This window comes from Rhinoderma darwinii, chromosome 8 (genome assembly GCF_050947455.1).
Source record: "Rhinoderma darwinii isolate aRhiDar2 chromosome 8, aRhiDar2.hap1, whole genome shotgun sequence".
NCBI classification, from domain to species: Eukaryota; Metazoa; Chordata; class Amphibia; order Anura; family Rhinodermatidae; genus Rhinoderma; species Rhinoderma darwinii.
This window is the reverse complement of record NC_134694.1, coordinates 72,934,290-72,961,615: the sequence shown is the minus strand read 5'-3', so window position 1 is coordinate 72,961,615 and position 27,326 is coordinate 72,934,290. Positions and strand designations below refer to the sequence as shown.

General features: G+C 41.1%; 1 protein-coding gene across 1 annotated transcript in view; it reads left to right on the top strand.

Moving 5' to 3' along the window:
• The window catches only part of ARHGEF9 (Cdc42 guanine nucleotide exchange factor 9), a 320,144-nt gene that overhangs the window by 26,584 nt on the left and 266,234 nt on the right, over positions 1-27,326 (top strand). The window contains exons 2-4 of the mRNA XM_075835737.1: positions 9,172-9,459; positions 11,669-11,813; positions 12,242-12,348. Coding sequence (XP_075691852.1) covers positions 9,223-9,459; positions 11,669-11,813; positions 12,242-12,348 — 489 coding nt within the window. The 5' untranslated portion in view covers positions 9,172-9,222. The remainder of the gene's footprint in view (positions 1-9,171; positions 9,460-11,668; positions 11,814-12,241; positions 12,349-27,326) is intronic.

Below are 27,326 nucleotides of genomic sequence, written 5' to 3'. Positions count from 1 at the left end.
CAGTTGTCTCCTTCTCACCCAGCGTCTTACTTATGGTTTTGTAGCCCATTCCAGCCTTGTGCAGGTCTATGATCTTGTCCCTGACATCCTTAGAAAGCTCTTTGGTCTTGCCCATGTTGTAGAGGTTAGAGTCAGACTTATTAATTGAGTCTGTGGACAGGAGTCTTTTATACAGGTGACCATGTAAGAGCTGTCTATAATGCAGGCACCAAGTTGATTTGGAGCGTATAACTGGTCTGGAGGAGGCTGAACTCTTAATGGTTGGTAGGGGATCAAATACTTATTTCTCTGTTCACAATGCAAATAAATATATATAATTTTGACAATGTGATTTTCTTTTTTTTTTTTTTATATAATCTATCTCTCACTGGTAAAATTAACCTAGCCTAAAAATTCTAGACTGTTCATGTCTTTGACAGTGGGCAAACTTACAAAATCAGCAAGGGATCAAATACTTATTTCCTTCACTGTATATATATATATATATATATATATATATATATATATATATATATATATATATAGTGGAGTGTAGGTTTCATTTCATTCAATTATTATTAATTAATAGACTGTACAATCATTTATTTTATTTTTTACAACAAACCCATTTATATCAGTTAATTTAATAGTAAGTGCTGTACCAGTTAATCAATTAGTTATTGTGTGAATTAATTGTGTTATTTCAAATTCATTTCATTAAATATATTAATTTATAAATTTACAACTAGTTCTAAAACCGGTTATATTAGTTCATTATACATCATTTGATAGGAAGTGCTGTGCCAGTTAATCAATAAATTCCTTGTGGCAATTAATGAATTAATTTGTTTAAAATACATTTTTAGTTCAGCAATTAATCAATAATTTACGTTTATATAAATATACGTATAAAAAATATAAAACGTAATAAAATTGCCCGTCAGTTTAATTCTAGAGAGGAGGCTTACGCCCTTTTATGTTCTGACAGCGAAGAAAGTGTCTTGTTAGATGGCGATGACCAATTTTGAGGGTTTTGCTCTCTGTGAAAGTGGCAGTGAATTCCGATCACATTATGCCAGACAAAATTTATGGAGGTCAACAGATATTCATGAAATGAAAAAATGTATAGGCCTCCCATTTGCAAAGGGGCTTGTAAAAAAAAACGAGTATTCAGTCTTACAGGTTTACTCGCCCTGTTCAAACCAGCCCTGCTTTTTCTGACATTCTTGCTAGAACCCGTTTTGAAATGCTCATGAGATTTTGGCATTTCAATGATAAAAGCCAGTGCCTCCCTAGAAGTCCCCCAGATTATGGCCGACTATACAAAATAAGACTTATCATCAAATCGCTGACAGACATGTTTTTAAGGCTTTACACCCCCATGCAATACACTTCTATCAATGAGTCCCTTGTAAAATTCAAAGGGAGACTGTACTTTAATCTATTACATCTAAAAGAGCAAGGTTTGGAATAAAGCTTTATAAAATGTGCGCGAGTGCAACGGAGTACACATCAGCTTTTCTCATTTATGAGGGAAAAATAGCCAACTAAATCCACCAGGATGCCCTCCCCAACTAGGTACAAGTGGAACACTTGTTCGGTAACTGATTAGCCCATTTCTACAAAAAAGTTATAACCAGTATGTGGACAACTACTACACCAGCATAACCCTTTAAAAAGTTTGGTCGAACATAAAGGGGCTTGTGGGACCATTTGGTAAAGCCCCATGCACACGACCGTAAAAAAACTCTGTTTTTGCGGACCGCAATCGCGGTCCGCAAAAACGGACCCATTCACTTTCATTGAACGCGGACACCTTTCCGTAGCACTACGGAAGGGTGTCCGTGCCGTGGAAATGTTCCGGGAATTATGGAACATGTCCGTTCTTTTGCATTTTGCGGGCCGTGCTCCCATACTTTGTATGGGAGCACGGCCCGAAAATGCGGCTGTCAGTCGGCGGCCGGCCGTGCCCGCAATCGCGTGCCGTGATTGTGGGCACGGTCGTGTGCATGGGGCCTTAAACAGGCAGGGGTTTCCACAATCATTGGTCAATGAAAAGTTCAAATAGGGACAGTCAGGTGGTGTTCCCAGCGGAGAGCTGTTTGCCCTAAAGTGCAAAGATAAGAAGGATATTTTTATTCTCAGCATGATCCACAGTAATGCAACAATGGCTGTTGTAGAACTAGGTTCTACTACCCCAAAGAAAAAAACCTGTGTCAATCATTGATTGCAACAAATACATGGGGGGAGTAGATCTTGCTGACCAGGTTTTAGGAAAATCATATACCTGGTACAAAAAATTAGTAATTTACCTCAGGTTCAGGTTGCCACATATAATTTGTTTGTGTTATACAAAAAGGAAGGGAATGCAGATACTTTTCTTGATTACTAGGAAAAGGTAATTAAAGATCTTGTTTTTGCAAATGCTGGTCCCTTTCATCAATTATAATCTGAAGATGTCATAAGACTCACTGAGCGACATTTTATTGCAGTAATTCCCTCAACGCAGTTAAGAAAGTACCTCCAGAGAAGATGTCGTGTATGTACCAAGAGAGGAATGAGGCGTGATACCCGTTATTATTGCCCAGATTGCCCGTCACTACCAGCCTTGTGTCTCATTGACTGATTTAAAATTTTCCACATAGAGCCATGTTTTTAAACTTTTTATTAATTTGTCTCATTTAAGACATTCAAGTATATGATTTAGTTTTTATTTAGTTTGCCAAAATTTTCTCGGATGTTTTTGTTCTTGCCAAAAACCCATATCCATAAATGAACCATGGCTAAAGTATACCCAAAAATTATAATGTACCTAAAGGGTTTGTCCAACGAAAATAAAAAATATTTATTACTTTTCTTTTGGGAAATAAAGAAGCTTTTTAAGGCTATGTTCACACGGAGTATTTTGGGGGAGGAATATCTGCCTCAAAATTCCGTTTGGAACTTTGAGGCAGATTTTCCTCTCCCTGCACGCCGATTTTCACGGCGATTTTCGCGCCGTTTTTTGCCCGCGGCCATTGAGCGCCGCGGGCATAAAACATTGCGAAATACGCTTTCTCTGCCTCCCATTGAAGTCAATGGGAGGTCAGAGGCGGAAGCGCCCGAAGATAGGGCATGTCGCTTCTTTTTCCCGCGAGGCAGTTTTACTGCTCGCGGGAAAAAGACGCCGACGCCTCCCATTGAAATCAATGGGAGGCGTTCTCTGGCCGTTTTTGCCGAGTTTTGCGACGCGGTTTCCGCGTCAAAAAACTCGGCAAAATACTCCGTGTGAACATAGCCTAATACACTCTATTTTTAAAACCGGCATGGATTGCAGATTTTCAGTCCCCGTTGCATGAACCCTGAAGTTTGTCGATGATGCATATGAAGGAGCTGGCTGCCAGCTAAGCCAGCCCCTACCCCCTTCGAGTTTAGCTGACGATTTAAGCCAGGCAGCATCATCAACAAATAGAGAGTAGAGGGAGCGCCTTCCCCCAGAATCTCTGTCGAAGCGTCACAAAACATACGGCAGCTTCCGGGTCCACGTAATGGGGGATAAAAACCGGCAATCCGTGAAGGTTTTAAAAATAAAGTATATTAAAAGTTTCTTTATTTCACAAAAGCAAAGTAATAAATTATTTTTCTTTTCGTTGGACAAACCCTTTAATTAGTGGAAAAACATTTTCAAAAACAATTGGAAAAAAATACAAATCTACAATATACCCCTCATTGAATACATCAGGATGCCTTTCTGAAGAAATAAACAATTGGAAAAATGCAAGCTGAAAGCCAAAATGCACACTGTCCACTCGAAGCCCTGAAAAATGCCCAAGCAGTGGCTAATGTACACATATAAGGTAAATACACCTTCCTTGTGGGGTGAATTTTCCAAAATTGGGTCACTTGCACTGTTTTGGTTGCTCAGGGGTTTTGCAACTGCGACATGGCCTGTGCAAACCAGTCCAGATAAATTGGAGTTTCAAAAGCCAAATGGCGCTCTTTCCATTTTGAGCCCTGCCGTGTGTTCAAAACAGCATTTTATGACCGTATATAGGGTTTAACCGTACTCAGAAGAAATTGCTTTACACATGTTGGGGTGCTTTTTCTACTTTAATCCTTGTGGAAATTAAAAAAGTTGATCAAAATCCACATTTTATCGGAAAAAAACTTGTAGATTTTAATTTTTACGGCCAAATTCCACTAATTTCTGCAAAAAAATCTGTGGGTCAAAATGCCTAGATAAATTCTTTGCAGGATGTAGATTCCCAAATGGGGTCACTTTTTTTGGTGGGGGGGGGGGGGTTTGCACGGTTTTGGTCCCTCAGGGGCTTTGCAAATGCGACATCGCCTCCGCGAACCATTCCAGCTAAATTTCAGCTCCAAAAGTCAAATGGTGCTCTTTCCCTTCTGAGTAGTGTCGTGTGTTCAAACAACAGTTTATGACCACATATGGGGTTTTGCCATACTCGTGAGAAATTGCTTTATAAATGTTGTGTTGCTTTTTTTCCTTTAGTCCTTGTGGAAATTAAAAATATTTAGCTCGACCTACATTTTATTGGAAAAAATTAACATTTTAATTTTAACGGCCTAATTCCAATAATTTCTGCAATAAACCTGTGGGGTCAAATCGCTTCCCAAATGGGGTGGCTTTTGGGGGGTTTGCACTGTTCCACTCGGCCGCCGCGTGCTGATGCTGCCGTCATCACGGCATCACTGCCCATATGTGGACAGTGATGTCAGGAGCAAAGAAGGAGTCCCAGGCAGAGTGCTAGCGGCTCTGCTCCAGGACTTCGTCTCTGGGGTAGCCCCTGACATCACTATCCATATATGGACAGTGATGTCAGGAGGAGAGGAGGAGTCCCAGGCAGAGCGCTAGAAGCGGCGCTGCTCCGGCACTCCTCCGGCACTCCATCTCTGGGTAAGCCCCTGACCGTCAGAGCGCTAGAAGCGGCTCTGTTCTGGGACTCCGTCTCTGGGGAAGCCCCTGACATCACTGTCTATATATGGACAGTGTTGTGAGGAGCAGAGCAGTGTCCCAAGCAGAGTGCTAGTAGCGCTCTGCCCGGGACTTTGGCTCTGGGGTTGCCCCTGATATCACTAGCCGTATATGGACAGTGATGTCAGGGGCTTCCCCCCACAGCCGGAGTACTGGAGCAGAGCCTTTACTAGCGCTCTGCCCCGGACTTCATCTCTGCTCCGGACATCACTATCCATATATGGACAGTAATGTCATCTACAGAGGCCACTAAATTTATGGGGGTACAAACTGGGGGCCTAACTTCTATATGGGGGCATAAACAGGGCCTAACATCTATATTGGGGCATAAAGTGATGTTTTCTGCCATTTTACTGCCGCCGTGAGTTCCCTCGCAAAGGGGCCTACTAAGTCTGTGTCACCCAAGGGCCCATATAAACCTGGGGCCGGCCCTGTTCTAAGGCCTGTGTTTCAGACCAGTAGCACACTAGAGTCACATGTCGGATATTTGCAGAATATGGGCAATAAATGTTGAGTTGTGTTTCGGGCAGGAATGGAAAAAACTGCAAATAACCATTGTTTTTTTTTTTGTTTAAACTTAACCCATTCATGGTATGGCAGAAATACAGTAGTATGTTTTCCTTATTCTATGGGTCAGCATGATTATGGCTATACTAAATATGTTTCATTTTTATTACGTTTTACTACTTTTTCACAATAATAGCATATTTCATGGGAAAAAAATAGTTTTTATGTCGCCGCATTCCAAGAACGATAACTTTTTTTTTTATCTTACCATCAATGTAACCGCATGTGGGCAGGTTTTTTTTTCCGGGATTAGTCATATTATTTAATATAACTATTTTCGGGAACATATAGACTATTGATTAACTTTAATTTTTTTTGTGGATGGAATGAAAGAAAAAATAATGTCACCATTGCTGTATTTGAGTTTTGTTTTTTTAACGTCATTGCCAATGCAGTTTAAATAACACTTTTGCCAAATAAAACCACTTTATTAAACTTTATTTAATTGCACACTTACTTTTCAAATAGCTTATGCTAATCTAATAGTGAACCTGATATACAGTATATCAATGTTTTTAAAGTTTTTAATATTCATGCAAATTGTTTTATCTATGCAAATTCTGCCACTAGGTTCCTCCCTTTCTGTAATCTGCTGTGTTACCCACTGTAGTCAAGCAAAATTCATCTCTCGTGTTAAAGAGCAGATGAGACAGATTGCAGGAGGTGGGGGTGTCTTTTCACAGCCTACCCATAGAAGTCTATGGAGAGGGGAGGGGGGAGCAGAAGAAGGGCGCAGGAAGAGAAAGAGACACAGACACGCTGCCCAGAGAAGTCTATGGAGAGGGGAGGGGAGCAGGAGAAGAGAAGAGACACAGGCTGCTAGCAAGATTTATATGTTACCCCAGTGCTGGATTCTGAGCTGCACTGCTCAATACTGCTGTATAATCTCCTCCATGCTGCTGCAGCATATATATATATATATATATATATATATATATACACACACACATATATATATATATATATATATATATACAAAGAAGAAACACAGCACTCAAAGCAAGCTGAATATCAGGCCATGTGCACGTTACCAGTGAAAGGATGAATCAACTCCTTGGTATAGAACAAAAACAACCACTATCACACTCTATATATATATATATATATATATATATATATATATATATATATAAACGGCAAAAACAGAGAACAAGTAACAGCACCAGGACTTCAAGGATGGAGAGATGTTGGTTTATTCACCACAAAGTGAACAGAATGAGCAACGTTTCGGTTCACACCTGAAGGACCAATGAACCAACATCTACCCATCTTTGAAGTCCTGGTGCTGTTACTTGTTCTCTGTTTTTGCCGTTTATATACATATATATATATATATATATATATATATATATATATATGTATATATATATATATATATATATATATATATGAGTGTGATAGAGATAGGGGGGCAGGATTCTCCTCTTTTCTGTATGTAGTGTATGGTGGGCATTATAGCAATTAGGCTTCTCAGACTAGCTCAGAGAAAACTGAGAATTAGAGAAAGAGCCTGCAGAGGGAAAAACGACAAAAACAGTGGCATGTACAAGTCATATAATGGCCAGAAAGAGTGTTATTCTTCATGTGCACACACACATGACAGCTTATTCTGAAGAGTCTATTAACCCATGTATCTTCTGTACAACACTATTATATTAAGCATCAGGGTACAAATTTGAACATATCGAACGAACAACATCCGAGCTTTCAAAAATGGACACCAAAGAATAGGTCTTTCGCATCAAAACATTTCTCTTTATTAATAAATACAATGAGACAATACTCGGTTACCCCCAAGAACAAACAAGATAAAAACATAAAATCTTGCTGGGGTGATATCCACCCATTAGACCATGCTAGTAAATAATCAATAAATACATGCAGTTTTAATCAGAATATATAGGTAATACCAAACCATAAATTAGGCTCTATATCTAGAACAGTTCACAAAGTATCACATAAAAAAGTACCTGTAATAGACATGGTTAGATTTTAGTATTTAAACTCTGTGTGTATTAGCTTTGACAATCCTGAAGACGGTTTCAAAACGCGCGTCGAGGTGCTCCATTAGGTGACTTGTCCCATCACTTAACCATGTCTATTACAAGTCCTTTATCTATGTGATACTTTGTGAGATGTTCTAGGACTCCATTCTACATATAGAGCCTAGTTTAGGAATTACCTATACATTCTGATTAAAACCATACATTTATTGATTATTTACTAGCAAGGGCTGATGGATGGATATCACACTAGGGTGATTTCATGTTTTTATCTTGTCTGTCTTTAGGGGAAACCTAGTATTGTCTCATTGTATATACAGTATTAATAAACAGAATTTATATCAAAGATATTTTTGGAAGCTTAGATATTGTTGGTTCAATTTATTCTGAAAATCACCTGAAATTTAGGTATGCTTTAAATTATTTTCACTAGGGTGTTTCACAATGCAATCTTTAAATCGCTTATATAATACTTTGGTATACTCAGTATACAACTTCTTTCCGCGGTTCCGTCGCTGACCTCCCTTTGAAATCAATTGGAGGCAGAGAAAGCAAGAAACGCTGCATAAACCGCTGCAAGAAAGTGCGGGTAGGTCAAAATCTGCCTCAAAATTCCTGGAGGAATTTTGAGGCAGATTTTTCTGCCTGCAAAAACACTCTGTATGAACATACCCTAAGGCCTCATGCACACAACCGTGTTTTTGCGGCCGCAATTCCCCCGAAAATCCACGGGAGAATTGCGGCCCCATTCTTTTCTATGGGGCCGTGCACACGACCGTAGTTTTTGCGGTCCGTGCACGGCCCGGGAGCCCGGACCGCAGAAAGAACGGGCATGTCTTATTACGGCCCGGTTCTGCGGTCCGGGCTCATTGAAAACAATGGCCGCGGCCATGTGCATGTGCGGGCGGCCTGCGGCTGACAGTCCGCTGACAGTCCGCAGCCGGCCGACCCGAAAATCACGGCCGTGCACACGGCTACGGTCGTGTGCATGAGGCCTAAGGGTAGTGTAACAATGCAACTCTTTGCCAGAGGATGTTGTGATGGTTGATTCATTAAATTAATTTAAAAAGGGACCTGGATGTCTTTCTGTACTACGGATTGTGTATTAGATCACCAGAGATGAGTAATTGATCTTGAGATTTATTCTTAATCAGGAATTCTTGAGAAAAAAAAAGAGGAAAATATGCTTCTTCTACATAAGGATTCTTTTGACTTCCCCAACACTGCAGGATAATAGGTTAAACTAGATGGACATATGTCTTGTTTTAACCTTAGTAAGTTACGGTGTAATATGCTGGAGGATTCCATAAACTTGTGAGACAGGTCTGGGATGTCAAGCGTAAATCTGTATAGCATGCTTATAGAAGGCTCCATGTGAAATGTCAAGAAGATTGTTCATTCTAGTTAAGACATCAACATATGTTTCTTCATGGCACATTGTTTTCTGCACTAGCACGGAGACCTCTCCTTGGTCATTTGTTATCGTAGGATTATTCCCTCAGGTGATATTTCATCTTTTTCTAGTTATTCTGCCCCTTTTCAGATGTACCTTTGCATTTTTAAAAATAGTGACAGTCTGTGATACATCTTTCATGTTCTCATGATGCTTAGGTATTATCTGTCATTTATGATTTTTTTCTTGTCCAGGGACAGTGGCATAATGGAATTCTTGATATCTCCAGAGAGGAGGAATTGACTATGAATGAATTTGGAGGCTCTGAGTTGACTGATCAGGTGCAGATCAATGATAACTTGCAAACAACATATGAGGAAGAGGAGGAGAGATCCATACTAGCCAAACATGACACCGATGCCAATGATGTATTAGATAATGACAACAGTCTTGCAAGTGATTCAGATACTGACCAGAAGAGTGATGGGTCCGGCAAAGTCACGACCTCTGGTCTTTTAACCAAAGATGAAAATTTTCTCCCGGTGAGAGCTTCATATTTCTATCTTTCTTCAGTATCTCATGTTTTATATTTTATTAACTCTTCAATCAGCTTGTTATGTTTCAACTTAATATTAATGAAATAAATAAATATCTTCTGAATCGATGTTCAGACAGGTCAGAAGGTCTTGGGAAAAGTCTGGGAGCCTAGAGCCCCACCAATGTCCTGAATGAATGTGGACCAGCTGTATAGAGAAATGAGCATGGATGTGTGTGTAAACTTACAATGAAATAATTTGAAGTAACTGTAATCCACAAGTATTCTCACTCATAATACTTTCGTGTACATGAAATTACTGGTGGAGCACATTCATTAGCAAGAATTTCCATCTAAAATGTAAAATTGCCATGTGTTAATAAATCAGACGTTAGAAAAGGTGGCCATTTTTGCCAAAGTGACAACTGCCATGTTACTTTTAAATTAGCTTCACTATGCCAGCATGTTGTATCGGTATGACTTTGTTTTCATCTGCATTGGGGGCTCCGTCAGGTGACTCCACCACTGATTACGTCTTATTTGATGGGTAGAGTAGTGCAGCATGCAGCGCTATTCTTCCCATTAAAACGATGGACAGCACAGCGATTACTAACAGACCCCATCGCCCCTTTGATGTCCGTTGTGTGGTGAATTTGTCATAGCTTGAATTAAGTTTTAATGCTCCTATGATGGAACAGAAAAACACAATTGGCAACGCAGCCTAGCAATGTGACAGTTTCTCATCAGTTTTTAAGAAGCAAATTCACATCTCAACCAATATGGCTGCACATCCTGCTGTTAAGACAAAAATACCATGATTACCAAACTTTGGTTTCTACTCTAACTACTGATCTACGCACATGATTTTTACCTTTTGAGTAGAAATCCTCTTCAAGAACATCCATGGTTGTTCCAGCTCCCAAGCCACCAGTAATATGACCATTTGACGCTTCTGAATGGGAACTCCAAAAATACTAAAAGCAGAAACCCCATTAATCTATTAAGCTGGTTGTAGGTACAGTGTTGAGATGTTCTTGCCTTTTTTTTAGATGAAACTTAGGGGGAGATTTATTAAGACTGGCGATTCATACGCTAGTCTTAATAAATAATTTGTTGGCGTAATATGCAACACATTTATTAAGAGGTGAATGCCCACTAATAAATGTGTCGCATCTTTCAGCTGGTCATGCGCCACAATTGCGGAAAAACTATGCACCGTCCACACCCCCAAATCAGACATAAAATAAAAAAATCTGTATACTCACCTTAACGCTCCTCTTCGCTTCTCCCCTCTATGGCTCCCTCAGCATCCTGGGGCCTTATATGCAACACAGCGCTCAACATCATCAGTGCTGCGTCCCATACAAGTCCTTATACTGCCTGGCGTCAGTGTAAGGAGCAGTAGCCTGCTAAGGGAACCTGAGGGGATCGGGGGGGGAGGAGCAAAGAGGAGAGGTGAGCATACTTTTTTTTTAAATTGTCTGATGGGGATGGGGAAGGGGGAGTAGTCCGATCAGGGGGCAAGGTACAGAGCCCAGCACAGACCTCTACCTTGCTACATCACACAGAGTGAAATCTATGCCAGCTAGGGGCTGGCATAGATTTCTGCCAAGTAAATTATAATGAATATGTTGGTTCTCTGTGACCACACCCCTTTTGGAAAGCCACACCTTTTTTCAACAAATGGCGAGGACGTCGTAAAATGCCCAAAACTTGCAATTTTCAATGCAAATAGGAGACTTTTGGGCCCGTTTGTCCTTGGTGTAGAAAGGTTGACAACCCCCCCCCCCCCCCATAATGCTTTTGTTATAGAATGGTAAGTAGGATAAGCATCGTAAACAAACCATGACACGCAATGAAAATAGTAATGTATTTTTCCTAGCAGAATGGCTTTAGAGGTCCACGGTGCTTCATTTTACATAACACAATAATACGTTTCTTTATGGATTTCCTTGTTGGGAATTGTGCCAAAATAAATATCTTTTCACAAAATGTTGTAAACATTAGTCTCATCAAGAAGAAATACTTGGATAAGGAAACATAGGTGTGGTGTCTTCTACAAGAATTTCACCAGATGAACATGTAGCGAACAATGATGCACAGTCTTACATCCAGAATCTGGATCTTCTATCTAACCACAAATGTAGTGGAAGGTTGCAGATAGTTTAGGACATTAGTTTAATGTTTGTAAATGACATTCTGATTCTTCTCTCCAGCCTTTGAGACTACCCCCCACTCCACTTACAGTGCCCCCTTCTTTCAAGTTCCCGCTGGATAGATGCATGTCACTACCTCTGTCTCAGAGCACCCCTTCTGGACTTGATCAAGTTGGATGGATGAAGAAGAAGCTAATGAGCACAGGTTAGTACAGTAGATGAAGGCTGTTCATGATGGTGGGGTCATCATGACAATACATTCCACTTGTTTGGACAGCTGGGATTCAGAGTATAAAACTGAACAAGCTGTGGAGCTGCTTCTAGAAATAGTAGTTCTATTTCTTGCATCATTATGTCTTTTTTTAACAAAACAATCCTCACAACAACACATAAAATTATTTGCTGCACTAATGCTAATCATCGCTCGCATTTATAAAAAAAATTTGGTTTCAACTCTTCTTAAATACATGGGATACACAATGGGTGCTAGCATGAAATGGAGGCAAATATTTTGGAAGATGGGGCTAAACTCCTTTCAACAAGAATGCCTCTTAGATCCTTTGAGGGGCTGTTTGTGTTTAATAAATATATTCTTATAAATATTATAAGAATTAATAAATATATTTATTTCAGGAGAGGATGATCTGGGTTCAAAGACTCTGGAGGTACGGAGAGACAGTAGGAAGGGGAGAAGATGGAAGCCTATAAATCCTGAGTCCCATCAGCTTCCAGTGCACCAGGTATCAGACTATAGGCATCATAACATGTTTTTCATATTTGTATGATTGAGGTTTGGTGAGGTAAATCTTGGTAAAAGTTGATGACTAAAAAAACCTGGTCATGGGAATTATTGAAGTGTGGTGTATGATGGAACTAAATGTCCTAGATGCAGAATTACTGTATGTATTCACATTGATCACATCTATTCAAGAAATATGCTAGACATTGTATTACTTCATTATGACACACAAATAAATATGCAAAATAACATATGGATATTTTTATATATAGAGGTGGAGGTTTTGGGAAAAGAAACTAAAGAGTTGCCCTGTACGAACCAAAACTGTATATTAGCCTTTTGTTGCTCTCGTTTTCTTAGAAGATTAGCTGTGTAGGCAACAAATCAAAGGGTTGCCTCCCTACAAAGATCAGGGCCAGCCTAAGATTGGATGGTGCCCTGTTCGGCACCTTCTGTTGGCACCTCCTCTCATAGTGTGTACGCCTCCTATATGGTGTACTGTCATATAATGTTGCGCCACAACACCAACGAGAAGATGCGAAAGATTTATTAAGAGGTGTGCACCTCTTTATAAATTTGTTGCATCTTGCTCTATCGAAGCAGATAGCTAAGACTGGCATATAAAACAACATTCATAGTAAATTTGCTACATAGTTTACAACAATCTTTCCCAACCAGCATTTCCTGGAGGCCTGGTCCGGAGTTCCCTAGAGAAGGCAAACTGATTTCAGGCGGTCTCCATATCGCAGGCAAATTATAGCTCTGGACAAGAACTATAGAATACTTTACCCACGTCTTTGCGGCAGAAATGAGAGCAGGGTTCCCCGGGGAGTGGAACCATTTTCAGGGGTTCCCCCATGGTTATAGGATTGGGAATTATTAGTCGAGATCTAGAACATTTCTGTAATTTTATAAGAAATCAAATGAAAGATTTGCTCTTATACTTGGAATATATCTAAAATGAGCATTTCTGCACTTAATTCCTAATATTAAAGTCTGTGAATATGCAGCGGGTGCACTAGAAGTTTCCAAAGCATCTAACACTCATGAGCGCTGCTCTAGTTCCCCAGAAAGTTTGCATTATTTATTTTTAATAAGCCTTTAAAGAGTGTCTAGTGGGGAAAGTAAATTTTTGGTTTATTTCAATAGCGTGTTATTTGTTATTTTGTTGTCTGGTAGTTGGGTTTGCCTACAATGAGATGTGATTGGATAAGTCATGCATTACCAATGTCCATGTAGATTAAAGAATTAAACCAACTACCCAGGTTGCCACCTGCTATGGGGTGGAAGTGCTGAATCTTCATATAGATGGGGTGAGAAGCTATTTTTGAGATCAATTAGTATAACACATCCTAAGGGGGCAAACCATTGCGATAACTAAATCAAACAGTATCTCAGTTGCATACAAATAGATCAGGTGCACTGTAGTGTGGGAGTGAGACAACAAATTAACTCTAGTGCATGGGCTGGCAGCACATTGCACAGCATGTCGAGCCTGGCGTACAGGTTTAGAAACGTAAAATCAAATTATTTCAGCATTTTTTTTTCAGAGAACTATAAGTGAAAGCGGGAAATAAAATCCTTTGAAGATAACTATGCTTTGAAGATAGTAGAGGGTAAGCCATGTCTCCTAAACACTGCTGCAGTGACTCAGAGCTCAAGTCCTAGTTTGATTTTCCTGTTAATTGGGCAACACAGAAAAAAGATCAATTAAGAAAGTCACTTCAGCTGAATATTTGTGCAGAATAAATCTAGGGCATTCATTTTTGCATGTGGATTTTGATAAATTGTCTATTTACACGTGATCATGTTCTGGGTGCTCTAAATCTGGTGCACCCACTATCTCTTGAGAGTTAATTTCTGAGCAGCCCTGTTTGATGAAGACCTCAGCAAAGGGAATCAATGCAATAATTACAAGCACCCGTTATAAAAGAAGCGGAGGTCATGGATTGGTAAATAGTTAAGTAGTGTTACTCATTACCATTAATTAACATTGCGTGCATCCTCCTGTCTACAATAGTCTAGGGTTTACCAACATACATGCACTTATCATACATTTTGTTTTACGCTTGATACGTTTGTATTTCCAAGAGGTGTACAGACCCCATTGGAATTATTACACTGGCTTGTACGGTGTGGGCGTTAATGACCTGATTACAGCAAGGAGAGAATTCTGTGTCATCGAAGATTTATGACTCTCATTGATTCTAATTATGTCCCACAGTACCCTTTTTCTTAGAAAGAAACCCAGCCATGTAAAAGCAGCAGGGGAGACCTGTCAGGATTCACCATTACCCGATATTACAGACAGGGTGCTGTGATCCAATCACTGCGTATTATACATCGCCAATTATAGGACGGACTAAGAAGAAAGATGAAGATGTATCCTGGCATGGCTAAGAGTGTTAGACATGAATGTGTAAAGTCTGTTCTGCCCAACACAGGTTACAGTTCAAAATATCTGACTAGTCTATAGCCATTTCTCTCAGCATTTTTACTAGAAAATCTAGATCTTATCTTGACTTTAAAACTTTACATTAACTCCCATTTCTTAATGGCATTTAGGATAGTGAGCGGAGCATTTTAAGTCATGCCTCGTTCCACCTGGAAACAACCCCAAAGTTGCTTAGCATTAACATCCTCATTGTTAAAACAGAGCTGCACACCCAAAAACTTATTTGAAACACCTTTTTTATGCAAGCCTCTTTCATCCCGTGAAAAAAAAGTATTGTTGGGAGTTAGGTGGCCTAATAAATCATGAGATTACCCTTAAAAAAAATATAATCAATTATTATTCCCATCTGTGAATTAAGTAATACATGTGGATTAATATTTAAGGAAATATGTCATGTTTTAGTCTAATTTCATACTAGTGTCACAAAGATCTGTTCTCCCCTTTTATTTATTTTTTTTAAGAAAATTAGCCAAGAGAGGATAAAAAACAAAAAACAAAAACCTTCACTGAGGGAAACTGACAAGTCTATCCTTGAGAAAAGAACCACTGTCTGGATTCAAACCCGGAGACTCCTGTGTCCCAGGCACTAGCTCTACTCATTTAGCCACTGGTGCTATGGACAGCTCCAGGGCTTGGTTTAATGTCCGGCTTTTTTTTTTACTCCTGCCTCTCTGGATTCCTTCCCTTGATTAGTGTCACCATTGTGGCCCCTATATAAGCCTGGACCTTGCACTTCCTCCTTGCCAGACTATTGAGCTTCTGTTTGTGGTCTAATTTCTACCTGCTTCACGTAACTACCTATTGTCATTCATCTGTGTACCAAACTTGGACTGTTTCCTGACCACGGCTCTGCCTCAATTAATTACCTATTACCATTTATCTGTGTACCGAACCTGGGCTTTTACTTGATTACTCTTGCTGTTTGCACACTCCTGGCTGATGGTTTCAGTCCCTTGAATTGAGACTGCACCGTTCAGCCATAACATTAAAACCACTGACAGCTGAGGTGAATAATATTAATTGTCTTAATATGTCCCACCTCTTGGCAGGGGAAATTGTCTTTAGGCAGCAAGCAAACAGTCAGTTTTTTAAGTTGATGTGTTGGGAGCAGGAAAAATGGGTAGATGTAAGATCTAAGCGACTTTGACAAGGGCCAAATTGTGATGGCTAGATGACTTGGTCAGAGCATCTCCAAAGCGGCAGGTGTTATGGGATGTTCCCGGTTTGCAATGGTTAGCACCTACCAAAAGTGGAGGACAACTGGTAAACTGGCAAAATGATCATTGGCACCAAAAGTTCATTAATACACGTAGGGAGCAAAGGTTGGCCTGTCTAAATCGATCCTACAAAATAGCTACTGTAGCACAAATTGTTTAAAAAGTTAATTCTGGCACACAGTGCATTACAGCCTGCTGCATTTTGAATTGCGTTGCCACAGACCAGTCAGAGTGCCTATGCTGACCACTGCCCACAGTCAAAAGCACCTTCAATGGGCACAGGAGCATCAGAACGGCACCATGAAGCGATAGACAAAGGTGGCCTGGTCTGATGTATCAACATTTTTTGAACATCATGTGGACAGCCAGGTGCGCAGTGGTGGATTAGGTAGACCATAGGCCCTGGGCTGTTACCCAAACTTGGGGCCCCCTTCTCCACCGCCACCCTGCCACACCATAACTATTGTTAACACTAACTTTTTGTGCAAGCATTAACAAATGGGTGTTACGAATCCCCATGTCAAAGGGCTGTGTCCCTACATACTGACAGTCTCCAACCATCGCTGACAGTATCACAATGTGCAGGGACACATCCTCCTGACAAGGGGAATGGTAACACCCATTTGTCTATCAGTCTTGGACTGCACAAAGACATTATGTGGAGTACAAGGATTTCCTATAATAAAAATGTAAGGAGAGGTGACAGATTCTCTATAAATCCAGTGACTCACAGGTGACTTTTTCTAAGATTCTAGTAGTTTTCTTTGCCTCTCTTCTTCTCCATCCGGTCCAGATCTCATGACGACTTCTCCTGGCCATGACCTATTTCTGCAGAATGTGCCACTCAGATGTATTCGGCTCCTGACTCTTCCAACATTTCCACACCTATAAACAAAGCTAAAATTCTCATGGTGCTCCTAAATCTAATAATAACCATACACTGCGCCCCTGAATAAAATAATACCAAACGCTGTGCCCCTGAATATGATTGTGTCAAACACTGTAAAGTAAAGCCTCACATGCACAGTGCTCCCTGTATATAGCACCACACACAGCCCCCTGTAAATAGCGCCACCCCGATGTAGGTAGCCCCAAACACAACCCCTGTAGATAGTATCACACACACCTCGCCTGTAGATAGCGGCACATACATCCCCCTGTAGAAAATGCCACCCCCCCATAGATAGTGCCTCACACACAGCCCCCTGTAGATAGCATCACACACAGCCCTGTAGATAGCACACGCAGCCCCCTATAGATAGTGGCACACAGACCCATGCAGATAGTGCCATACAGCCCCCCCTGTAAATAGTGCCAGCCCCCTATAGGTAGCGCCACACAGCCACTCTGTAAATAGTGCCACACCCCCTATAGATAGCACCACACAGGCCCCTGTAGATAGTGCCACACACCCCCTGTAGATAGCGCTAACCCCTGTAACTAGCACCACCCCCCTCTTGTAGATAGCACCACACAGCCTCCGGTAAATGCACCACATAGCTCCCTTGTAGATACAGCACACAGCCCCTTTGTAGAATGCACCACCCCCACTGTAGTTAGTGACACAGTTACCTGTCCCCGTTCTAGCGCCAGCCTCTTCTCCGACGGTGCAGGCCTGGTCATTTTCTGACCAGACCGCATCGAGCAGAGTACTGCCTGCATCACAAAAAAAGGCCGAATGGCGGGGAAGGGAACCGATGGTTCACGTTTTTTTGTCGCGACTCGTGGCAAAAAGTGACAAAACTGCGATGCGGAGGCCCAGGAGCGGCCGCCCATAATGGACCTATGGGGATCCGCCACTGCGAGTACATGTGCTTCGCTTACCTGGGGAAGAAATTTTACCAGGATGCACTATAAGAAGGAGGCAAACCGGCAGAGGCAGTGTGTTGCTCTGGGCAATGTTGTGCTTGGTGATATGAAGAGGTACCTACACAATATTAGTTAGATCGTTTTAATGTTATGGCTAAATGTTTTAGATATGTATGTGTGTGTGTCCTGTACTTGCTATGTAAGCTTATCTTTTACTTCAGTCAAAGTCAATAAACTAATTGAACAATGGCTGCTCAACTTTTGCATGGTACTGTATGAAGATAATAGTGCAATATTCTGTATTTCCTTGCAAACACTTTCCTATTGTTTTTCTGGAAGTGAAGTTTAAAAAATAATACTAAGCATCTGAGAAACCACTGCCTTCTTCTCTGCTTAAGGCCTCATGCACACAGGAGAAGAAAACCCCCTCTATATGACTTCATATGATATTGAGGGCATACAAAGGTACAGTATTGCCCCATAGACTTCTGTGGGAGTCGAACTACGGCTCTGTACATCTTGGAACTCGTATGGAGCCGTATGTTGGCTATGAGCCATGTGCATTATTGTAATAGCCTGACAGAATACCAAACTAATGAAATACTGGCAATTCTTTTGCTTGTTATAATATTTGTCTATACGTTTGGTCTAGCAGAAATACTAAATCTGTTGGATTCGTATACAAAGGGAAAAATATAATGAAATGTTTCTCTTTTGAACATCTTTACCTTGGGATATAAGGAAGGTATTACTATTGTCAAAGCATTTTAGTCTTTCTTTAACGCAAAGACAGACATAATTGTACTATGATTATTCTCAAGTATTTATCTAGCAAATGGTAGAATTTACAAAATTATCCCATAGAACCTTTTTAGAGCTTCTGACAGGTGTACAGGTTTAAATTAATATGATAGAAGTTTCATATCTTAAAAAGAAAATTGATTTATTTGAGAGATTTAGTCACTTTCTATTCCCACAGAGTAAATATGAGTACCCACTATATTATTGCAATATTGTATAATCTTTTTTTTTAAATGGGATTCATAGAGCTTAGCTGTATTCTTCAATAGATTTAGAATTGATTGAACCAAGCCATACTAATGTTTTGTTTTGTGTTTGTTTTCGGTTTCCTTGTCTGTATCACCAATGTGAAATCACAAAGAATTTCAAATAGAGAATTATTGAGAAAGAAGAGACTGAAAATACAATACAGCCTACAAGGAGTATACTCATAATCGCACCTCTTTGTACATTGACTTGTTTGTAACTGGGGTGGGTCCTCTCGGTGTTGGCTCACATCAATTGCCCCCCTTATGCTGGGTCAGAATAGATTGTGCTCAACTGCTGTGTCCTTAACCCTTATAGGGGAGAAAGATGTTTGAACATTAAGCCAATTCCCTAACTCTTGCTTTATAAGGGTGGGTTCACAATCTGCAGAAAAAAAATCACAGCACAAGCTATAAAACCCTGCAAAGCCGTATGTATCAAGATATAGATTTATGTGCAATTTTTTCCACCCATTAGAATAAGCAGAGTGACATATGCAGCCAGAAACTCACAAAAGACAGGACATGCTGCAGATGTAATCTGTACATATTTGAACTTCACGTCAGTGGGGTTAGAAAAATTTTATTCAGCAGCATTTAGTGTACGTTTTGTGCAGATCCAGAATTAATTTTGAAAATCTGCACTAATTCATTGCATGTGATCGAACCCTATTAATGCCTGTGGAGATTCACAATGTGTGCTAATCCCCTTTGGTCATATGGGCCCCACAAAGCAGTGGCGTAACCACGGTTGCAGAGGGTGCGACCTAGCCCGGAAAGGTAGCGGGCTGCAGGGGTCTCACACCAGACACCCTCCGACTCCCACAACAGGCCCCAGCAAAGGTCGTCATTGTGTGCTGCCTCATATACAAGGTCCTGATGCTGCCTGGCGTCATGACCTTATATGTCACGCCGCAAAAATCTTTGTCGGGGTCTGATGGGGATCTGCAGACTAGAGAAGACTGTAAGTAAATTATTATTATTTTTTTTAAATTTACGATCAGGGAACGCCAGTTAGGGGTCCTGCATGATCTGGCTGTAACTTGTTACACCCCTGGTGACCAAATACACATATCTGTGGAAAAATTGATTCACGATTTTTTGGGTCGTTGTCGGATGCGGTCTTGTAAAGTCTTGCATTGCTTTAAAAATAAGCTGTCATTAGAATTTAGGGCACTAAACCACAAGTATGTGGTTATACTATTGGGGTCTATTGTCCTAAACATGTCCCTCTCAAAACTGTTCATTTTAGCATTTTGTCTAAAAAGAACATATAATACAGCGCGCGTTGAAAATAAATTACCGGCGAAGAGTCCTGAGATGAGCTGTATACTAACATTTTCTTAGACAAAATTTTAAAATGGACAGTTTTAAGAAGGGCATGTTTAGGCTGATAGACCCCAGTATATCCACATGTTGGTGGTTTAGTGTCCTAAATTATAGTAACAGCTTTTTAAAGCAGTGCATTGCAATGCGAGACTTTACAAGACTGCACCCGACAATGACCAATAAAATACAAAATATCAAATCAACTTTTCCAGAGACACTGTATGTGTTTTCGGTCAGTGTCTGTCACGCAGAAAATGGTCTAAATCGCCATTTTCAACTAACCAAAATCTGTAATGTATGGGCAGCAGTAGTGCTTAGAATCAGGTGTGGTGCAGGTGGAGGTGGTCTGGGGTCTGTATTTAGGGGGTCTGGTCTGGGGTCTGTATTAGTTTATGGGGTCTGTATTTCGGGGTCTGGTCTGGGATCTGTATTAGTATATGGGGTCTGTATTTCGGGGTCTGGTCTGGGGTCTGTATTAGTTTATGGGGTCTGTATTTTGTGGGCCTGGTCTGGGGTCTGTGTTAGTTTAGGGGGTAAGGTCTGGGGTCTGTATTTATGGGTCTGGTCCAAGGTCTGTATTTAGGGTGCTTGTTCTGGGGTCTGTATTTGCTTAGGGGGGTCTGGTCTGGGGACGGCAATAGTTTAGAAGGTCTAGGGTCTGTATGCATTCTAAATAATTAGTCAGAGTAAAAGAGGTTGTCCGGGCACATCGATAGGTCATCAGTATGAAAAACTGGTCTGTGCCCAGACAACCCCTTTAATGTATGGTCCTGGCCCTTGGTGTTTCTATAGAGGCTGGAAATGGCTGAAGGAATTTTCGTGTTTCTATAGAGGCTGGAAATGGCAAGCGAAGAGCAAAGATGTCTCATACCGGTCTGTGTCAGATGGAGAAGAAAAGGGAATGACTCCCATCAGAGAAGACATCACCTGTGAGTCACTGGATCTATAGAGTATCTGTCCCCTCTCCGGACATGTCTGTTGTAGGAAATCCTTGTATTCCACATAAAGGCTTATGTACCCAGGACTAATAGACAAATGCGTGTTACCATTCCCATTGTCAGGAGGATGTGTCCCTACACAGTGTAATACTGTCAGCGATGGTTGGAGACTGTCAGTATGTAGGGACACAGCCCTTTGACAAGAGGAATCGTAACTCCCATTTGTCAATGCTCGCACAAAAAGGTGGTGTTCACTATAGACGTGGCAGAGCGGCGGTGGGGAAGGGGGGCCCAAGTTTGTGGAACAGCCCAGGGCCTATGGTCTACTTAATCCGCCACTGCTCCCAAGAAATAACTGTTTATTTTTTTGTTACATTTTTTTTTTACCTTCACCACCTCCCTTGAGATCTGATCACTTTTTTGGGGAGGAGAGGAGGTGTTGAAGCGAATGACTGGCGCTGTGGCTCCCTGACTGGTTAGTGTTGATAGGATAGGCAGCCCCTGCTTTAAGCTGCTCCACCTATCAACGCTTGCTTGTCTCTCTCCTCTCTGTCTGCCTGGCTGTGGGGAGTGGGGGGATGAGTGATCAGCGCCACTACCATCTGCCAGTGCCAGCTTGCTAATGCTAAGTACTGGCAGCAGCAGGGGAGGATGGATTATGTCAGCGCCTGAGCTGTGCCTTAGTGGCACTTCCTCAATGCCCTTCTGACAGCTGATAGGTGAAGTAGCCCCTGCTGACTGCTACTCCACCTATCAGCATTTTCCAGAGAGGGGAGGGAGGAGCATCGCTACCTGAGTCCCTCTCTCTCTTTTCCCGGCTGGGCATAAGGATGACTGTCTGTTCAGTGCTGCTGGAGCTTAATTTCATATATGAATCTGATGTCTAAATTAATTTTGGGTGTCTAAGACTGGGGTCTGAATTCATTTTGGTGGTCTGAGTCTGGGTTCTGTATCAATTTTGGGGTTCTGAGTCGGGAGCCTGAATTTATTTTGGGTGTCTGTCTGAAGTCTAAATTAATTTTGGCGTTTTGAATCTTATATTTGAACTGATTTTGGAGGATCTGAATTAGTGGTTTTAATCAATTTTGGTGGTCTGAGTCTGGGGTCTGAATTAAAGGGTTTTTCCGGTCTTTAAAAGTTATGTGCAAATTATTTATCTGCAGAAAGATTAGTCACTTACTAATGTACTGTCTGTAGCTGAAATGTCTCTGTAAGCCAGTCTCACATGCTGTACCATGACCATTCTATTGGTGTACATCTCTTGCTTGTGTGATGTTTCATACACTGAAAACATGGTTATCTTCCCTCTCTCCCTTCCTGAAGTACAGAAGATGACACATCACATTCCTCTTACCTCCACTGATCCCTACTCTCCCCCTGTATATGGAGTGGATTATTTCACATGGTAGACAGCAGAGTAATTACATGCAGCTGTAAATATAGGCTATGTATGTGAGAGGGGAGAAGAATCATGGGAACTGTAGTCCTTTACATGGTAATCCCACGCACAGCAAGCCCTACAAAACAACAAAAACAGCACTGCACACAACTGGGCAACATAATGAAAATGAAAAATAGCTACTTCTGAGCTATGGTGGGATCATTATCTGTTGACCATTCAGATACATGTAGGTGCTTTTCTGTATTTTCCATAATCTCAAAAAATCCCTGGCCATGCGTAAAGATTTTGGTGGGTCGAAAAGGCAGATTTAGACCATTTTCTGTGTGGCGAATGCCAACCGAAGACAGAAATCTGTTGAAAAATGTATCTGACATGTTATATTTTTTCGGTTTTTGTTGGGTGCAGTCTTGTAGAGTCGTTCATGCTGAACTGCAGATTTCCATCGCAATGCACTGCTTTAAAGGAAAGCTGTCACTAGAATTTAGGGCACTAAACTACCAGCATGTCGTTATACTGTTGGGTTTTAGCGTCCTGAACTATTAATTCTACTATTTTGTTCAAAAGAAGTTATAAATTACCGGAGAAGAGTCCCAGCTTCACTTGTTCACTTTTTGGCTGAGATCACATGGGGCGGATATGCTGCGTAAAAGCACACAGCTTATCCGCCCTGTGCGCCGCTGGGAATTCCCGGTGAAAAACCGCACCAAACTGTGGTGCAGTTTTTTTGCCTGGAATGTCCGCTGCAGAAAACTGCAGCCCTTAACCGGCCTGCTAGCAGGCAAGCCTCCTGGGATGACATTTTTATCCCAGGAGACTACTGCAGCCTGTGATTGGCTGCAGTGGCGGACAGACTTCTGGGTAAATATGAGTTGTTGTTTTTTAAATCTGAGCCGCAACAAATGTAACAACTGCTATTTGTTGCGAGTTTTACCTCCCCATTGAATTCAATGGGGAAAACACGCAACAAATAAGCAGCATTTACGCAAATACAATTGACATGCTGCAGAATAAAACTCAGCACCGCAGGTCAATTTCTGAGTGTTTTTTCCGCTCAGTATTTATCTCATCCACTTTGCTGCTACTGTATTTGCTGCGGATTTTCCGCTACAAATTCTGTTGCAGAAAATCCGCAGTATTTAGGCAACGTGTGAACTGACCCTTATTCTAAATTGTGAGTAAAATAAGCTTGTAATTCCTTTCCCAGCGATGCAATATGCATAATTAATATGCTTTTTATCAGTGCCATGCTCATGTGAATTTCAGTAAAATACTCTATTCAATTTTGCTGCCCAGGCATCTGCATAACAAGTACTGTCTACTGCATCCAGTTGTACTGTATAGTGATTTCCCCTGAATCCCCCTCCATCTCATACAGAAAACATAAAACTGATATACAAGGAGGTGATCACATTGGTATACTTGTCCTTCTCAATGAATTAGCATATCATCAAAAAGTTAATTTATTTCAGTAATTCAATTCAAAAAGTGAAAATCCTATATTATATAGATTCATTACACACAGAGTGATCTATTTCCAGCATTTTTTTCTTTTAATGTTGATGATTATATGGCTAACAGTTAATGAAAACCTAGAATATCGTGTCTCAGAAAATTAGAATATTATATAAGCCCAATTTAAAAAATGATTTTTAATACAGATTTTTAATGATTTTTAATGTTGTCCTACTGAAAAGTTTGTACATTATATGCCCTCAATACTTGGTCGGGGCTCCTATTGCATGAATTACTGCATCAATGCGGCGTGGCATGGAGGCGATTAGCCTGTGGCACAGCTGAGGTGTTATGGAAACCCAGGTTGCTTTGATGGCGGCCTTCAGCTCGTCTGCATTGTTGGGTCTGGTGTCTCATCTTCTTCTTGACAATACCCCATAGATTCTCTATGAGGTTTAGGTCAGGCGAGTTTGCTGGACAATCAAGCGCAGTGATACTCTGGTTATTACACCAGGTATTGGTACTTTTGGCAGTGTGGGCAGGTGCCAAGTCCTGCTGGAATATGAAATCAGCATCTCCATAAAGCTTGTCACCAGAGGGAATCATGAAGTGCTCGAAAATTTCCTGGTAGACGCTGCGTTGACTCTGTACTTGATATAACACAGTGGACCAACACCAGCAGATGACATGGCTCCCCAAACCATCACTGACTGTGGAAACTAAACACTGGACCGCAAGCAACTTGGATTGATGCCTCTCCGCTCTTCCTCCAGACTCTGGGATCTTGATTTCCAAATGAAATGCAAAATTTACTTTCATCTGAAAACAGGAGTTTGGACCACTGAGCAGCAGTGTTGGTCCACTGTGTTATATCAAGTCCGGAGTCAACGCAGCCGTCAACCAGGAAATGATGTACTGTTCTGAATGGGCTGTGGGTCCGAATGGCTTGTATCACAGTAATAACCACTGCAGCCTTGATCATCAACATAACTCATCATCCACAGTCTGATAAACATGAAAATGCCGTATATATGCATTGGGTCTTCATGTGTTAAAAAAATGTTCTCTTTTATATTTGCATTTTCTTTTCTCCATCTGATGGAATGTCATAGGGGTAAAAGAAGAGCCTTCCTATATTTCACTGGGAGATAAAAATAGCATCACACAGCTAAATTGCTTAATCTATAGGCTTGTTGCTGCCTGCATTTCATTATAGTCCAGGCACAAGTTCAGATCAAGTCATTTGCACCAGCACATAAAGGATGTGAGCTGATGAAATGAAGGAGAAATTTCAAGAGGAATAGCTGAACATCTAGAGATGTGCGTATGTCTGTGTATCATATCTTGGCTAGTCTGTGCAATAAGGCAAAAAAGAAAGCAGTACAACATCATGGCCATTATTTATTTATTAAAGAATAGCTGGACGCTGCTAACTATATTGAGGTTAGTTCTAGCCTACAAACATCATGTAAAACACTAGATCTTAATTTTCTAAGTCTAGGTAATAAATAGCAGAATTACAGTACTGGGCCTCATATACATGGCAGTATTACAACTCTGGAGAACGTCTAAATTGTACAGAGCCATAATAGAGGACCGATAGACTTTTATGGGGCCCTCATTGTATTTCTACATACACCCAATTTCAAACAGAGTTAGGGTATGTTCACACGTACACGTCCGTTACGGCTGAAATCACGGAGCTGTTTTCAGGAGAAAACAGCTCCGCAATTTCAGACGTAATGGCAAGTGCAGGCGCTTTTCGCTGCCTCCATTATGGACGTAATTGGAGCTGTTTTTCCATGGTGTCAATGGAAAACAGCTCCAATTACGTCTCAAGAAGTGACAGGCACTTCTTTGACGCGGGCGTCTTTTTTACGTAAAAAAAATGACCGTCGGCACAGAACATCGTAAAGCCAATTCAAATGAATGGACATATGTTTGCCGACGCTTTGGTGCCGTATTTTCGGACATACTGTAATTCGAGGTTAAGACGCCCGAATTACGTCCGTAAATAGGGCGTGTGAACATACCCTTAGAATCATGGCACACGCCATAAGATGCTAAATGTTCATTTAAGTAGACCTACGGTGGGGCCGAGGTGTAGCCGCCATAATATAGATTCTAAACGATGGTGGCTGAAATGGGCTTTAGCCTAAAGGTGCAGCTTGTAATATAGACTGTTCAGCCATAACAGGAAAAACTAGAGATCGAATTTGGTCCAAATTTGGCAAATTCCACAACTTTTGGAGTTCGTGGTCGCCAGCCACCATTTTGCAGGTTAGTAACAGGATTACATGACCTTGGATGGGCTTCCCAGTTATGCCTTGCAGAAAGCTTTCCCAATATCCCAATACCCATTGCGATTATACTTCCCTCTAACCATATATATTGCTGTCAATTTGACGTTACTAATGTTTGCTTGGCATTAAAGAGCTTGAAAGGAGTTGGTTACAGTCCTAGAAGACCGCAGAGAGTCAGATGCGATTTTTCAGGATAATCACGGAACTTGCGATGGATGGCCGATTCGATCAAATCAGACCCCAAAAAATTTTGGGAAATAAGTTAATCTTAATTAAAACCACTGGCAGGAGGATATAAGAACATCGATTAGCTTGTTACAATGGCACCTGTCAAGGGGTGGGATATGTTAGGCAGAAAGTGTGCAGTCAGTTAAAGTTAATGTGTTGGAAGCAGTAAAAATGGGCAAGAATAAAGATTTGATCGACCTTCACAAGGGGCTAAACGACTGGTCAGAGCATCTCTAAATGAAAGGTCTTGTGGGGTGTTCCTCGTATGCAGTGGTAAGTAAAAAGTGATCCAAAGAAGGATAAGTTAATTCTGGCTATGGTAGAAAGGTGTCATAACACACGGTTCATCAAAGCTTGCTGCGTTGGATGGATGGTTGAGGAAGAGATGGCACCAGGATGCACTGTGGGAAGAAGACAAGCCGGCGGAGGCAGTGTGATGCTCTGGGCAATGTTTTGCTGGGAAACCTTGGGTCCTGGCATTCACGTGGATGTTATTTTGACACGTCAAGCATCTATGAGATGTGCTGGAAAAACAAGTCCGATCCACAGAGACCGCACTTTGTAACTTACAGGATTTAAAGGTTCTGCTGTTAACATCTAAATGCCAGATACCACAGGACACCTTCAAAGGTCTTGTGGATCCATGGAGGCAATTTATCAAACACCAGTTTTCTGGCTTAGAAAAGTCGCTATTTGCGCAAAACCTCAATTTTTGTGCAAAAGTTTTGTGACTTTTTTTTTACACCGCTCGCAGCACTTTTTAATAAAGTGGGTAGAGCATAGAGGGATAGGGCGAGGCC